The sequence below is a fragment of the Patagioenas fasciata genome, chromosome 30, assembly GCF_037038585.1.
Source record: "Patagioenas fasciata isolate bPatFas1 chromosome 30, bPatFas1.hap1, whole genome shotgun sequence".
NCBI lineage: Eukaryota > Metazoa > Chordata > Aves > Columbiformes > Columbidae > Patagioenas > Patagioenas fasciata.
Window position 1 is genome coordinate 4,198,901 of NC_092549.1, and position 13,408 is coordinate 4,212,308.

Genomic DNA, 13,408 nt, shown 5'->3' on the forward strand with positions numbered 1-13,408 from the left:
CCTGCGCCGTGCGCTTCCCGCCAAGATGGCGGCGGCACGCAATTAGCGATGAAAACAGCCTCGGTTTTAAATAAAAAACAGTTTATTGTGTAAATAAAGAAAGGGCAGGCGGCTCCCGCCACCGCCGCACCCCCAAGTGCAGCCTGCGCTCTCCCCAGGAACACTCGTGACAGGCGTCCCCCGCCGTTTCCACCGCCACCCGTTGTCAGTGCAGCCTCCCCCGTCACCCCGAAAACAAGCGCTCACGGCCATTTGTTTTAAAAAATATGTCTTTAATGGGCGCGCCGAGGAGAGCGGGGCGGCGCCCTCAGTCCGCGCCCTCCAGCACCGACTCGCTGAGCGCCAGGTCCCAGTAGTGCTCGGCGCCGTGCTTCTTGAAGTGCTCGCGCGCCATGTTCTCCGTGGGGCACTGCTTGAACTTCATCTCCCCGAAGCTGCGCTCCTTGGCCGTGCCCTGGGGGCAGAGAGGGACGCGTGCTGAGCCGCCGCGGAGGAGAACGGTGCGGGAAACGCCGCTTGGCCAACCCCGCGTTAACAGTTCGCACGCTGCTCCTATACCTCGATAAACGCCGCGGGAGAGGCCGATCGGCGCGTTCACGCCTGACCCGAAGCCTTAGAACAACGCTTTACCTCGGCGCTGCTGCCTAAAAGTTGATCCTCCCACCTAATTCCCCATGCCCAACCTCACCTAATTCCACAGAAAGACTCCGATCAGCACATTTGTGTCCGATTTAGAAGATAAAAACTATCACGGCTGCTCCGGCTCAACTCCCTCCCACCTAAACAAACCGTTTTCCACGCCGACGCTCCTACGCCTCAATAAACACCACAGAAAGAGTCTGATCGCTGCATTTCCATCCCATCTTGAAGCCTCAAAATGTGATTTTTACCTCAGCGGCTGCCCGAGCCTCGATTCCCTCCAGCCCGCATTGAACTGAACCCACAACTCACCTCCCAAACCAGAGAGCATTTGTTTGTTTTCTTAACGGACTCCTCGTCGGACTCCTCGTCGTCTGAAAACCAAAATTGAACAGGGAATAAAGCCCAGTTTTAGTCCCAAAAGCAGAGGAAGATCTCCCCTTCCCTTCCCGCATGGTTTCCACTCACCCTCTCCCTTCGTGTTCGATGTTTGCTCGTCCCATTTTATTCGGTGAAGCATAAGACGTTTGAATTTCTTCTGTGCTTTCGGCCCTGGGGAAGAATCAAATCAATATTCACAAAAAAAGTCCTTTAACTTTCATTTTTTTAGGAGTTTCAAATGGCTTCCTTAGTGTTTTATCCTTCTACAACCCCCAATCAACAATTTTCGGGGTGATTTTTGGGTTGTGAACGCTACACGCGACCGAAAAGCCCGCCCGGGGTGTCCTCACCTCCTTCTACCACCACCACGTTGACGTCTTTGTGTAAAACCACCACTCCCGTCAGGTACAGCTGCCCCGCGTTCGCCTCGATCTTGAACTTTTTGGCTGGATTGCTCAAGTTTCTGACCCTAAAAATCAAAACACAAAGGAAAAACAGGACCATTATCGGCCGTACGAGCTGCCTGCTCTGACTCGACTGGGCCCAGCTTGCTTTTCCAGCTCCTATGGGGTTCTAATCACCCCTCAGAACCGCTTATTTTTGGGAGAGCGTTAATTGCGCCGTGCTGGGATTCCTTAACGATGATGGAAACTTGATAAGCGGGTTCCTATAGTTCATTTTTCACATTTATTTAGGAGGAACCACTCAGGTGAGAGCTCACCTGTACACGGCGATGTGAACCCCCTGCGAAAGGGGTGAGAGCTCACCTGTACACGGCGATGTGAACCCCCCGCGAAAGGGGTGAGAACTCACCTGTACACGGCGATGTGAACCCCCCGCGAAAGGGGTGAGAACTCACCTGTGCACGGCGATGTGAACCCCCCGCGAAAGGGGTGAGAACTCACCTGTACACAGCGATGTGAACCCCCTGCGAAACGTCTTCTTTCAGTTTCTTCACCTTTTTGGCTTTCCGCTGCTCCGCCGTCAGCTTCCTCGCCGCGTTCGCCTCCTCGTGAGCTCTGCGCGCAAAGAGAGGCGGCGATGAGCCAAACGTGGCCGTTCCGCCCCCAAAACGCAGCCTCCCCAGACCCCTGAGTGGCCACAACTGCACATTTCCGCCTCGATTAAAAGCACTGGGGTTTGGTTTTTATAATCCGGCCACTGCGCCGATTCAGCCCCTGCAAACGCTCGTTAGTGTTAATTTAGCACTGAGCACGAGGCCGCTTTGATCACCAAACGCAGACGCAGGGTCCCGCTGCTGCTGCTGCGCCACCAGGGTTTTATTCGCTATAAATGGACTTGAAAATGATGAAAAAAATTGAAAATAAAGGCACGAGATGCCACCTACTTCTGTCTCTTGGCCATCTGCGCTCGGACATGAGCTTCCACCTTCGTGGGGTCCTGAACGGCCTCCGTGCCCAGAACCCGCATCAGATTAGAGATTCTTACTGCGAGGGAAGGGGAGAGGAGCGTGAGAGGCGAAAACCCCCCCAAAACGCAGGTTTAGAACCCGGCCCTCGCTGTTATACCGACCTTTGGGCTCTGGCGGCGGCATCAGGCCCAGCCGGACTTTCTCCTGCAGCTCCTTCTGGGCCTCTCGCCGAGTCTGGCGCCGTAGTTTCTTCTGCTCTTTCTTGGTGAGATAGACGCCCAGGGTGACCGGGGCATCGCTGTCCACTGCGGGAGACACCGTCACGCACCCGCCTCCATCCGCACCGCGAGAGGAGCCCGCCCCGCGCCGCTGCCTCCCCGTTACCGACCAACCGACCTCCGTGGGTGTTTGGACCAACGCAAAACCACAAAACCAGGATTTTTTTAGAAAAACCAAAATGCTCTGTGGTTGTTTTGCGTCTTTTCATAGAGGCGGGAAGGGCGAAACCAACCTGGCGGGGTTTGCCAGCAATGGGTAAAAGCTGCTGGGAACCACACCTGGTTTTATATTAATGTTCAATTTCCCAGACCAGGGCGGAGCGTCTATTTTCCCAATTTTGCGCCTATTTCCAGAGCTTTCCAACTGATCTTTGCACGATTCTTCACCCCACCAAGCACCAGCTGCTCAGAACCACTTGTGCTTAATTTAATGGCAAAGAGGAGGAAAATGGGGCCATACCGGGCGGGTTGAGCTGCGCCGGGTGCTCCACGAGGTTCGTGATCCCGAAATATTCGTCTTTCTTGGAAGACGTTCCACCTTTTCTGAAAAATGAACAGAGTTTGGGTCATTGCAAAGCTCCTTTCTGCCCTCCCCTCACCAAAAACGCGACAAAACCAACCACCAAGCCCCAAATGTGCTGCGATGGGAAGGCGGCAATAGAAGCGCTTACAGGTCGAGGCCGTTGGGGATGATGTAGGAGTCCCACCACTCGATCTCGGGGATCTCCCCCTCCTTCAGCTCCTTTTTGGGGGTAATGAGCGCCAGTTTGGTGGAGGTGTGGATCCCCGTCTTCCTGGCCGCCTGAGAAATCTCCGCCTGCAGCTTTTCCAGTTGCGCCTGAGGGAAACGGGGGGAAAACGGCACAAAAAGGGTCACTCCAAACAAGCAAAACCTTCAGGAAGAGCACAACGGCGAGACCCCCCGAAATACCTTCGTTCGCAACCTCTGGGCGATTTTCTCAAATTTGCCTTTTTCGTGGAATTTAAAGGTGCGTTTCTGCCGCTGGGCCGGGGTGATGGAGACGCGGGGGTCGAAGTACGTGTTGGACTCCATGTCTTCGGAGGGCTTTTCCTTGAGCTGCTGCTTGAACTGCTCCCTCTTCACGGCGCGGATGTTGGCCTTCAGCGTGGGCATGCGGTGCGTCAGCTCGATCTCTTTGCCGGTGGCGTCGACGGTTCGGCCTTGTTCGTCCAGGATCAGCGGCGTGGGCTTGGTCTGGTCCTTCAGCTCCACTTTCCTGCGGGTGAGACAAAGAGACTCGGAATTAAAACATGGATACGGCGTTAATTCAAAGGAAACGCGAGTCTTATTTCCATGGGATGCACCAAATCATGGAGTCCAAGCGTTAACCCAACCCTGTGACCACCCCATGTCTCTGAGAACCTCTTCTCTGTCTATTTCAACCTCCCCAGGGATGGCGACTCCAGCACTGCCCTGGGCAGCTGTTCCAACACCCACAGCCCTTTGGGGAGAAATCAGCCCAAATTAACAATCTCAACCTCCATTTATCATGAGAACATCCAAGGACGTGGCTCTGAGCAACGTGGTCCGGTGGAGATGTCCCTGATCTGGTTGGAGATGTTCCTGATCAGTTGGGGATCCCTTGATCTGGTTGGATGTCCCTGATCTACTGAACCTGTTCCTGATCTACTGAACCTGTCCCTGATCTGCTGAACGCGTCCCTGCCCATGACTGGATGCTGTTTGAAGGTCCCTCCAAACCCAAACCCTTCCATGATCCCAGAATCACCATTTTGGTTGGAAAAGCCCCTCAAGATCATCAATTCCAACCGTTCCCCCACCCCAGCACCACCCCATGCCCTGAGAACCTCAACTCCATCTCTAGACCCCTCTAGGGATGGTGACTCCACCACTTCAGCCTCTTCCAACACCCAACAACCCTTTTGTGACGAAATCACCCCAAATTTCCCGGCTCGGGTACTCACGGCGGCGCGATGCCCATGGCGTGCAGGTTGGCCAGCCCCACCATGTTGGCGTTGCCGATGAGCCCCGGTTTGAGCGCCAGCTGCGCCTGGATGCGCGCCTGCAGCTCGGCCGCCTTGCGCGCCTTCTCGATGGCGTCGTTCATGAACGTGGCCGCCTGCGAGGGCTGGATGGTGTTGCCGATGGGGAGACGATCCGATTGGGACGAAGAAGAGATTTTGGGCTGTTTGGTAGAAAACAGAGGTTTTGTTACGTGCCTGTTCCGGCGCATTTAGACCAACGTGTCACGGCTGGAGTTTGGGGGGATTTTCCTGCAGGTTGCGGTACCTGTGGTGTGGGGGGACTGATGAAACTCAGCTGCTTTTTCCTCTCCTCGATCTGCCGCGTGGCCGCCTCCATCATCTGCTTGATCTGCGCACAGACAATGGGACAGTGAGTTTTAATTCCTTTTAGCAGAAGAAAAGGAGCCCTCAGCGTCCTTCTACAGCTGAAAATGAACGCGAGAAGCTCAGCAAGACCAAAATTCCATCCAAACGTCTCTAATCAACACCCTCCAGCTGCAGAGAAGGCATCGAACACTCTCCACCAGCACCATTTAGTCCAGATTAAGCAAAGAAAACACCCAAACTCGATGTTTTCACGCTCTCATTCACCTAACACACACACAGCAGCGAGCCCTGCGAAGGGAACGTCGGCAACCATCGCAGCAAACAACAAACACGCAAAACCAAGGCGCCTTTTGCTCGCACAGCTCGTTATGTGAATTAAGACAAAGACCACACCACGCTGGGGTTGGAGATCCCGGCCGGGGCGGCTCCGTTTTGGGGCAGAACTCCCAAACAGCCCAGTTTACCCACCTGGAGCTTGGTGAGCATCCCGGGGCTCTCGGAGGGGGGGCCTGGAATGACCTCGGGCTCGTCCTCCACCTCCTCGAAGCGCGGGATGCGCCGCTTCTTGACGCCCGAAGATTCCTTGGACACCTCCGAGTCATCGCCGAACACATCCTGAGGAAGAGACAAGGAGAAAACTGGCTAAGAAACAAAGACCTCCCCTCGCGGGCGTGGTTTTAAGAGGAGGAATCAGCAGGCGGGTCAGATCCGGCACCGTAGGGTCAGCACCACGGTTTGGAATCGAGTTAGGATTAAAACGGAATTAGAATCCACTGGGAAATCCCACGTGGAGCCCCCAGCCCGGTCCCCACAGAGAAGCATCAACGATGATCCGCGCAAGATGAAGGACGGGACACCGCGTCAGAGCCGCCAGCGCTCATGGAGGTGGCCAAAGGTTCTTCGGCACTGAGGAGATTTAAGGTCCCGCTCAGCAACCCGGAGACAGAGAAAGCGGAACATGAGCTGCACTGACTGGGCTAAAGCGGTTCCACAGCTTCATAGAATCGTTTATGGGTGGAAGAGACTCTCAAGATCATGGAGTCCAAGCATCACCCTCCCCTGGCACTGAACATGTCCTGAGAACCTCATCTCTGTGTGTTCAACCCCTCCAGGATGGCGACTCCAGCACTGCCCTGGGCAGCTGTTCCAACACCCACAGCCCTTTGGGGAGAAATCACCCCAAATTTCCACCTTCAACCTCCTTCCCCATTCTCTTTTCTCCATTCTCTTTTCTCAACTCATTCCAGCTCCTCAGGCTCTTTCTTGTCATGAGGTGATCCCAACACCTCTGGGGCCGCCATCTTGAGCCCTGAGGTGATTCTGGCGCCATCTTGAGCCCTGAGGTGATTCTGGCGCCATGTTGAGCCCTGAGGTGATCCTGGCACCATTTTGACCCTGAGGTGATTCTAGCGCCATTTTGAGCCATGAGGTGATGGCCCAAACCACCCCCAGTATTCCCCATTTGTTCTCCCCCGTGCCCAGCACAGGGACGATCGCCGCCCTGGCCCCGCTGGCCACACGGTGCTGGTACAACCAGGGCGCTGGTGGCCACGTCTCTCGCATTCAGCCACTATCACCCAACGCCCCCAGGTCCTCTTCCAGCCGCGCTTTCCCCGTAGCGTTCACAGGGTTGTTGTGACTCAAGCGCAGGACTCGGCCTTGTTAAACCTCAGACATTTGGCCCCTGCCAAGTGCCGCGGGTTTGGTGCCACCGCGCCGCCCCCCACGTCCTCCCCAAAGTGCGGACGGAGCCAGAGACGCCGCGGGTTCCGCGTCCTCGGCGCCTGGTTTGTGTCAGTAAGTCTGTCCGTGTGATCGCAGCGTGTGTCAGGGTGTTATTTGAAAAGAAGATATACACACCGGTTTAAGCGTTAGCCGCAATCCCTTCTTCACTACAACGGTTCGTATCCTACAAGGACATTTCCTCAGCCAGACACGGGCACTTCCCGGAAAACCTACAAGTTCAAGAGAAAGGACTTGCCCATAGTATAAAGTGTGGAAACCATTTTAGTTCCTGACGCTTCCCAAGCAACGACCTCACCCCGAGGAGCCAAGCGAGCGACGGGAGGCCGGGCAGAGCCCAGGAGCCTTCGGGATCGATCGGCTGCGAGATCTCAGCGTCAAAGCACAAATTAAACCCTAAAACCTGCGCCGGGGACACGGGGCTGTGAGATCCAACGGTCAGCGGGGCCGGGTCGGAGCCAGAGCGCCACCGATGAGCCCCAGGCAAGGGGAATTACGGAGACGGGGCGGTGGTTTGGCAAGCGGGACGTCGCGGGAATGTCGCAGCCACCGTTGTTCTTGGAGGGGCCAAAGGGTTTTTGGCACTGAGGGGTTTAAGGCCCCGCTCAGCGACTCAGAGAGATGGAAAAAGCCTGAACAGGAGCTGACCTGAACGGTTTTCATGTTGTTTGGGTTGGAAAAGCCTCTCAAAATCATGGAGTCCAACCACAACCCACCCGTGTCCCCGAGAACCTCATCTGTGTGTATCCAACCCCCCCAGGGATGGCGACTCCAGCACTGCCCTGGGCAGCTGTTCCAACACCCACAGCCCTTTGGGGAGAAATCACCCCAAATTAACAACCTCAACCAAAAAAAGGTTCCGTGGAAGACTCAAATCCTCCCGAGCTACCGGGGCTGCACCCGCTCTGCGGGACGGAAACGCCACCAACGCACCGCGTGTGATGGCAGCCAGACCTCCCCTGCCCGCGGCTGCAGCCCCAGCCGGGCGGCGGATGGGAAACGCACGCGTTTTGGACGGAAAACACCCCAGGAGGCGGAGGGAGCAGCTTCCCAACACACCCGGGAGACCAAGCCCCAGGAGGATGGTTCCGCTCGGAGCTCACAGAGCGCCAAATGAAATCAGAACAAGCACAAGGGGAGGATTTTGAAACTTGAGGGATGAGAAAAGCACAATTCCAGGAGGCGGGAGCGGAGTCGTCAAGAGGAGGAGATGGAAACGCATTGGGACGCACGTGGCTTCCATTGAGACGAGCGTGTAGTGGGTGAAACGCCAGAGCGCTATTAAATCCCCATGGTAATTAACATCTGGCTACGGCGGGGGGTGCTGGAAATCACCATTCGTTGATTCCGGATGGAAAAGAGAATGGAAAGCCCGCGGTCGCGCAGCACGGAGCCCAACGGGGAGCATCGTAAAACCAGAACGACGGCGAAGAGAACGGAGGAGCGCAGAGACAGAGCCCCCAGGAGCGACCGCGCCGCACAGACCTCGCGGAGATCGGGGCAGGAGCCAAGAACAGCACAGAGAGGAAAAGACAAGGTCGAGAGAACCGAAAGGTGGAGCTTTGCACACTCTGTCGTGGAATAAAGGCTCTTTTCTCTTGAACTTGTAAGAGCTGTACCACTCTGGAAGAGGAAAGCGTGGGGAACATCCGCACGGCCAGCGGAAACGGGAGAGGAGGAGTGAAAAGTAATGGCTAATGGATAATCACTAATGGATAATCACTGATGGATAATCACTGATGGATAATCACTGATGGACAATCACTAGTGGACAATCACTAGTGGACAATCACTAGTGGACAATCACAAATGCACAAACACTAATGGACAATCACAAATGCACAAACACTAATGGATAATCACCTTGAGCTCTCGCTTGCGGTTGCGGTCGCTGTTGGACTTGGAGTGCCGGGAGCTGCGTCCCTCCTCCACCGCCTCGAACAGCTTGTCCACGAAGCGCAGCGTGGAGGTGTCCAGGAACGGCTTCAGGTGGTCTGCAACACACACACGCGTGGGAGTGGGCTCCGCGGCCCGGGGGACACGGGGGACACGGGGGGGACACGGGGGACGTGGCGTTAGGGGGGGTGCAGCCCCAGCGGGGCCTCCGGACCTGTGGGTCCTGCTGGCAGGAGGAGGAAACCCAGGGACTAAAGAATCCGGGATTTGACTAAAAATATCATAATTAGCGCTCTAACGGTCCAAAAACCATTTAAAAATGGTTAAATGATCATTTTCAATCCCTCTAGAAAAAGAGGCTTTACATGCATTTTTCCTTCCGAGGTTTTTGCACCGTGTTCTGAGGATTTTGCACCAGATTCCGATGCTTTTCCACCATATTCTCAAGACTTGTACCAAACCTTGAGCTTTTTCCCACTTATTCCGAGGTTTTCAGAGCTTACTCTGAACTTTTGTACCACATCCCAAGGTTTTTACACCACACTCGCAAGTTTTTTAACTTATCCCGAGGTTTTTGTACCATATTCTGAAGTTGTGCGACTTATTCTGAGGTTCTGGCACCACATTCCACAGTTTTTGTACCATATTCCGAGGCTTTTCTATCATATTCCAAAGTTTTTCTATCATACCCTGAGTTTTTTGTAACTTATTCTGAGGTTTTTGTAACTTATTTTGAGGTTTAGTACCATTTTCTGGCCTTTCTGAACCTCACTCTGAGGTTCTGTACCATATTCCGAGGTTTTTGGGCCATATTCTGGGCTTTCTGGACCATGTTCCGAGATCTCTGGACCATGTTCCGAGGTTTCTGGACCACGTTCCGAGGTCTCTGGACCATGTTCCGAGGTTTTTGGACCATGTTCCGAGGGCTCTGGACCATGTTCCGAGGTCTCTGGACCATGTTCCGAGGTTTTTGGACCATGTTCCGAGGGCTCTGGACCATGTTCTGAGGTCTCTGGACCATGTCCCACCTCCCAATTTGCCCAAACTCTCCTGAGCCAGAACCCCCTCAAAACTTCCCCATTTTGGGGGGATTTTACGGCTTTTACCACACCAACCCAACCCAACGCACCCCCCGCGGGAACAACCGTTTAACGGCTCTCACCGGCCGCCTTCTTCTTGTCCATGCCCTTCCCCACGCAGTTGAGCGCGGCCGTCACCACCGTGGGCTCCGAGAAGCCCAGCACGCGCTTCACCGTCTTCTCGATCCAGGGCTTGAGCTCGTCCAGCTCCCGCTTGGACAGCGCCATGGCGGCGGGGCCGGCGCCGCTGCCCGCGCGCACCTGCGGGGAACGGCGCGGACACCACGTTAACCGAACCACACACCGGGGGTTCCGCGGGGAAACACCGAACCCCCATGTCCCACCAAACCAGCTCCGCTCTGACCCGCTGCAAACAACGCGAAAATGTTCGGTTTTGGGGGTGCCCTTTTTGAACGTATTTCTGCTCTTTTCCAGTTATTAACGCGCCTCAAGGCGCCAAAGCCCATAATTTATCATTTTGGGAGAAAAACGAGGCAAAAAGCCTTCGAATCAGACACAGAAAACACCTCGACGCTTGCCATTAATTAATCTCATTTCTCTCGGGTCACAAATCACTGTGACCTTCACTGTTACGACAAAGTCCCAGCCGCTCTGTGTTTGCCGCTCAAACTGCCTCAAAATCCAAATTCCTGGCTTTTTGGAGGCAAAAACTTCCCCGTGCTCCTCGTTAGCGCTTCCGCGATAACGATTTAATTACCCGCCCGGGGCTCTTAATCAGCTTAAGAAACCAAGTCGCCCTTATCTGGGAAGAGGTGAAAATCTTCTTAAGGAAACAGGGTCCGCATCGACATTTTCTTCCCCTTGATGGGTTTAATTAAACACAAAACTGATTAAATAACGATTATTGGCCCTAAAATAGGGAAGAGCTTTAAACCATCCCCGACACCCCGTGGCTGCGGGTGATGCACCCACAATGACACCAGCGGGGAGACCAAACCTGGGTAAGGCTTTAAAGGTATATAAAGTGTATATTGAACATATATTCAGGCACTAAAATATAGATAGCGATGCTAAAATAGATACAGAGGCACTAAGCGGTCACTACGGGACTTCTCGGTGGCCAAACCGCTTCCTGCAGGGATTAAACCATTAAAAAATAGAGCTTTTCGGTTTTGCTGCCTAAAATTTTATTCAGAAAAATAAGTTTTCAGGTTCGCTATTTTTGGTTTGAATGAGTTTTGGGCTTCACCGCCCCATTTTGTATTTAACGCGGAGCTCTCAGCTTTGCTGCCCGAACTCTTTATTCCACAGCAGCTCCAGCGCCACCCCGCCCCCGTTTCTAACCCAGTCTCTCCAGCCTCACTGCGGACGTTTCTTTTCAAATTCAGACTTTCCAGCCAGCGTTGCGGGTTTTTAACGAGTTTTGGGCTCCACTCACCGATTTTTTCCTTTCAAAACCGGAGTTTCCCGCTTCGCTGCCTGATTTATCTCTTTTTTAGAGTTTCCCACCCGCCCCAAACGCGCCGGGGACCCCGCGGTCCTCCCGCCGCTGTGAGGCCCCGGCCGGCCCCACCGACCCCGCTCCCCCCCGGCCCGCCCGTTGCTCCCTCAGGCCGCGGAGCAACGAACGCGGCCGCGGCCCCGGCCCCTCAGCGCCGGCTCAGCCGCGGTGCCCCCGCCCCGCGCAGCCCGCCCCCCGGTGTCCCGTTACCCCCGTATCCCGGCCCGGTGTCCCCGTTGTCCCCGCACCGCGGCGGCCGCGGCCCCACAGGCCCCGCTCAGCGGCGGCCCCGACGGTGACGGCGCGTCCGGGCGGAAGCGGAAACGCCGGCGCGGGGGATGCCGGGAAGGCGGGCGCGGTCTGTCAGTAAACAAGGGCGTGGCGCGCCGCCGGCACCGCCCCCATCACGTGACCGGCGCCCCCCCACGCCTTTCCCGCGGGCGGGAAGCGCCCTCACGCGCGCGGGGGACCCCGCGCCTCATCACCCGCGATTCACTCGAGCTCAATTAAACCAGCGATTAACAGGAGGGGACTTTATTGTGCCGGGTCCCCCTAGCAGCCCAGCCAGGGGTCCGGCCGCACGGCCCGCGCCAGGAAGCTGATCTTGCGGCCCATCTCGGCGCCGTAGACGCGCCGGCACGCCTCGTACGCCTGGCGCTGCCGCCGCCGGCACGGCTTCTCGTAGTAACGGCGCCGCCGCACCGCGTCCACCAGCCCGTCCTGCGTCAGGATCCTGCGGGGGAGACACGGGCTGAGAGAGGCGCTGGGACACCGCACCCCCGGGACACCGCACCCCCGGCCCCCCGTGGCCTGAAAACCCAGGGATTCGGTTAAAATCGCACGTCGCTTCTGTGTGTGGAACATTTGCAGCGTTACTCTTTCTATCCCCGCAATGGCTCTGGGGTGTGAGGAGGGAACAGCTGCTCCCCCTTCCCTCCAAAGCTCAGACTGGCTCCGGGACCAGCAGTGACAAGGGACACCCGGAGGTCAGCGCACCCGAGGGCAACGAGCGCCCTTGAGCCTCGTTAAGCTTCATTAACTGGGGGTGGGAGCGCAGGGGGCTCTTCCTCCTCCACCACCGGCCACCGACCCCCGGTGAAGCCGCTGCCACGTCCCTGCCGCACTCCTCCTCCTTCTATACAGCTTTAGTTCTGTTAATTAACTTTAGTTTAATCACATCCACATCCGAGGAGGTGCCCGAACGCAGCGGCGGCGGCGCCAGCCCCGGGTGACCCTCCGGGCTTCACAATCCCCAAGCACAGCAAAAGCACCAAAACCGTCCGTTCTGACCCAATTCCCCCGGTCAAACGGAGAAGCCGCCGCGGCTGCACAACCGGGGGGTCCGGAGGTGACCCCAACCAGGACCTAATTACACCCCGTTAATGAGCTCAGCGGTTCATCTTCTCAAGAGCTGAAGGTTGATGGAACCCTCCTGGGACTCAGAGCGGGTGGGTCAGCGGCTCTGGGCTGAGCCCTGGAGGTGCAGGGCCCCCCGGGAACCCCCCCAGGACCCCCCCGGCCCCACACGCTCAGCCCCCGGGACCCCCGGCCCCTCACCGGTTCAGGACGCCGTAAGCCGCCTCCACGTCGCCGTTCTGCACCATGACGGTGCGGCCCACGAAGCGCAGGTGGTTCGCCATGGGCGCTGCGGGACGCGGAGGGTGGGCCGGGACCCCGGGGCGGGCGGACCCGAGCCCCTCACGGCCCTTCCCCCCCTCCACCCCACCCCGGGCCCGCCCCGCCCAAGCCGCCCCCTCCCCGCCCGGAGGGACCCAGGAATGCCCCGCCCGCCCCCCGCTGTCACACACGTCGGGAGCCCCCGGAGGAGACGCGGCCGCCCCGCTCACCGCCGGAACCGGAAGTGGCTCCCGGCGCTGGGGGTGGGTGGGGCTTTGGGGATGGAGGCGTGGCTGGGGAGTGGAACTCGGCGAGGGGGCGGGGCTTAGGAGTCGTGGGCGGGACTGAGATGTGCGGCGGGGTTTAGGGCTCATGGGCGGGATTCGGGGCGGGGTTTAGGGTTCGTGGGCGGGATTCGGGGTGGGGTTTAGGGTTCGTGGGCGGGCCTTGTGGCGCAGAGGGCGGGGTTCAGGGCTCGTGGGCGCGGATGGGATGTGGGGCAGGTCAGCGGGTCAGGATGTGGGGCAGGGGGCGGGGCCTGGGGGACGTTGGGGGGCGGCTCCGATCCCCCCTCCCCCGCCAGGGGACAAATCCCCCCCCTCAAGTGA

At 57.2% G+C, this 13,408-nt stretch overlaps 2 protein-coding genes across 2 annotated transcripts; both read right to left on the bottom strand.

Moving 5' to 3' along the window:
- Positions 1-251: 251 nt before the first annotated feature.
- Positions 252-11,535, bottom strand: PRPF3 (pre-mRNA processing factor 3). The gene is made up of 16 exons (XM_065857943.2): positions 11,394-11,535; positions 9,805-9,982; positions 8,610-8,740; positions 5,472-5,618; positions 4,942-5,025; positions 4,617-4,837; positions 3,602-3,908; positions 3,342-3,508; positions 3,131-3,213; positions 2,554-2,697; positions 2,369-2,468; positions 1,926-2,039; positions 1,371-1,489; positions 1,108-1,191; positions 952-1,013; positions 252-454 (listed from the first exon to the last, which is right to left on the bottom strand). The coding sequence occupies exons 2-16, from the start codon at positions 9,947-9,949 to the stop codon at positions 308-310; spliced, it is 2,055 nt and encodes a 684-aa protein (XP_065714015.1). The 5' UTR covers positions 9,950-9,982; positions 11,394-11,535; the 3' UTR covers positions 252-307.
- Positions 11,536-11,701: 166 nt separating this feature from the next.
- MRPS21 (mitochondrial ribosomal protein S21) lies at positions 11,702-13,062 on the bottom strand. Its single transcript, XM_065857927.1, has 3 exons — positions 12,992-13,062; positions 12,741-12,828; positions 11,702-11,916 (listed from the first exon to the last, which is right to left on the bottom strand). Exons 2-3 carry the CDS (start codon positions 12,821-12,823, stop codon positions 11,736-11,738), a joined length of 264 nt encoding a protein of 87 aa, XP_065713999.1. The 5' UTR covers positions 12,824-12,828; positions 12,992-13,062; the 3' UTR covers positions 11,702-11,735.
- Positions 13,063-13,408: the final 346 nt, after the last annotated feature.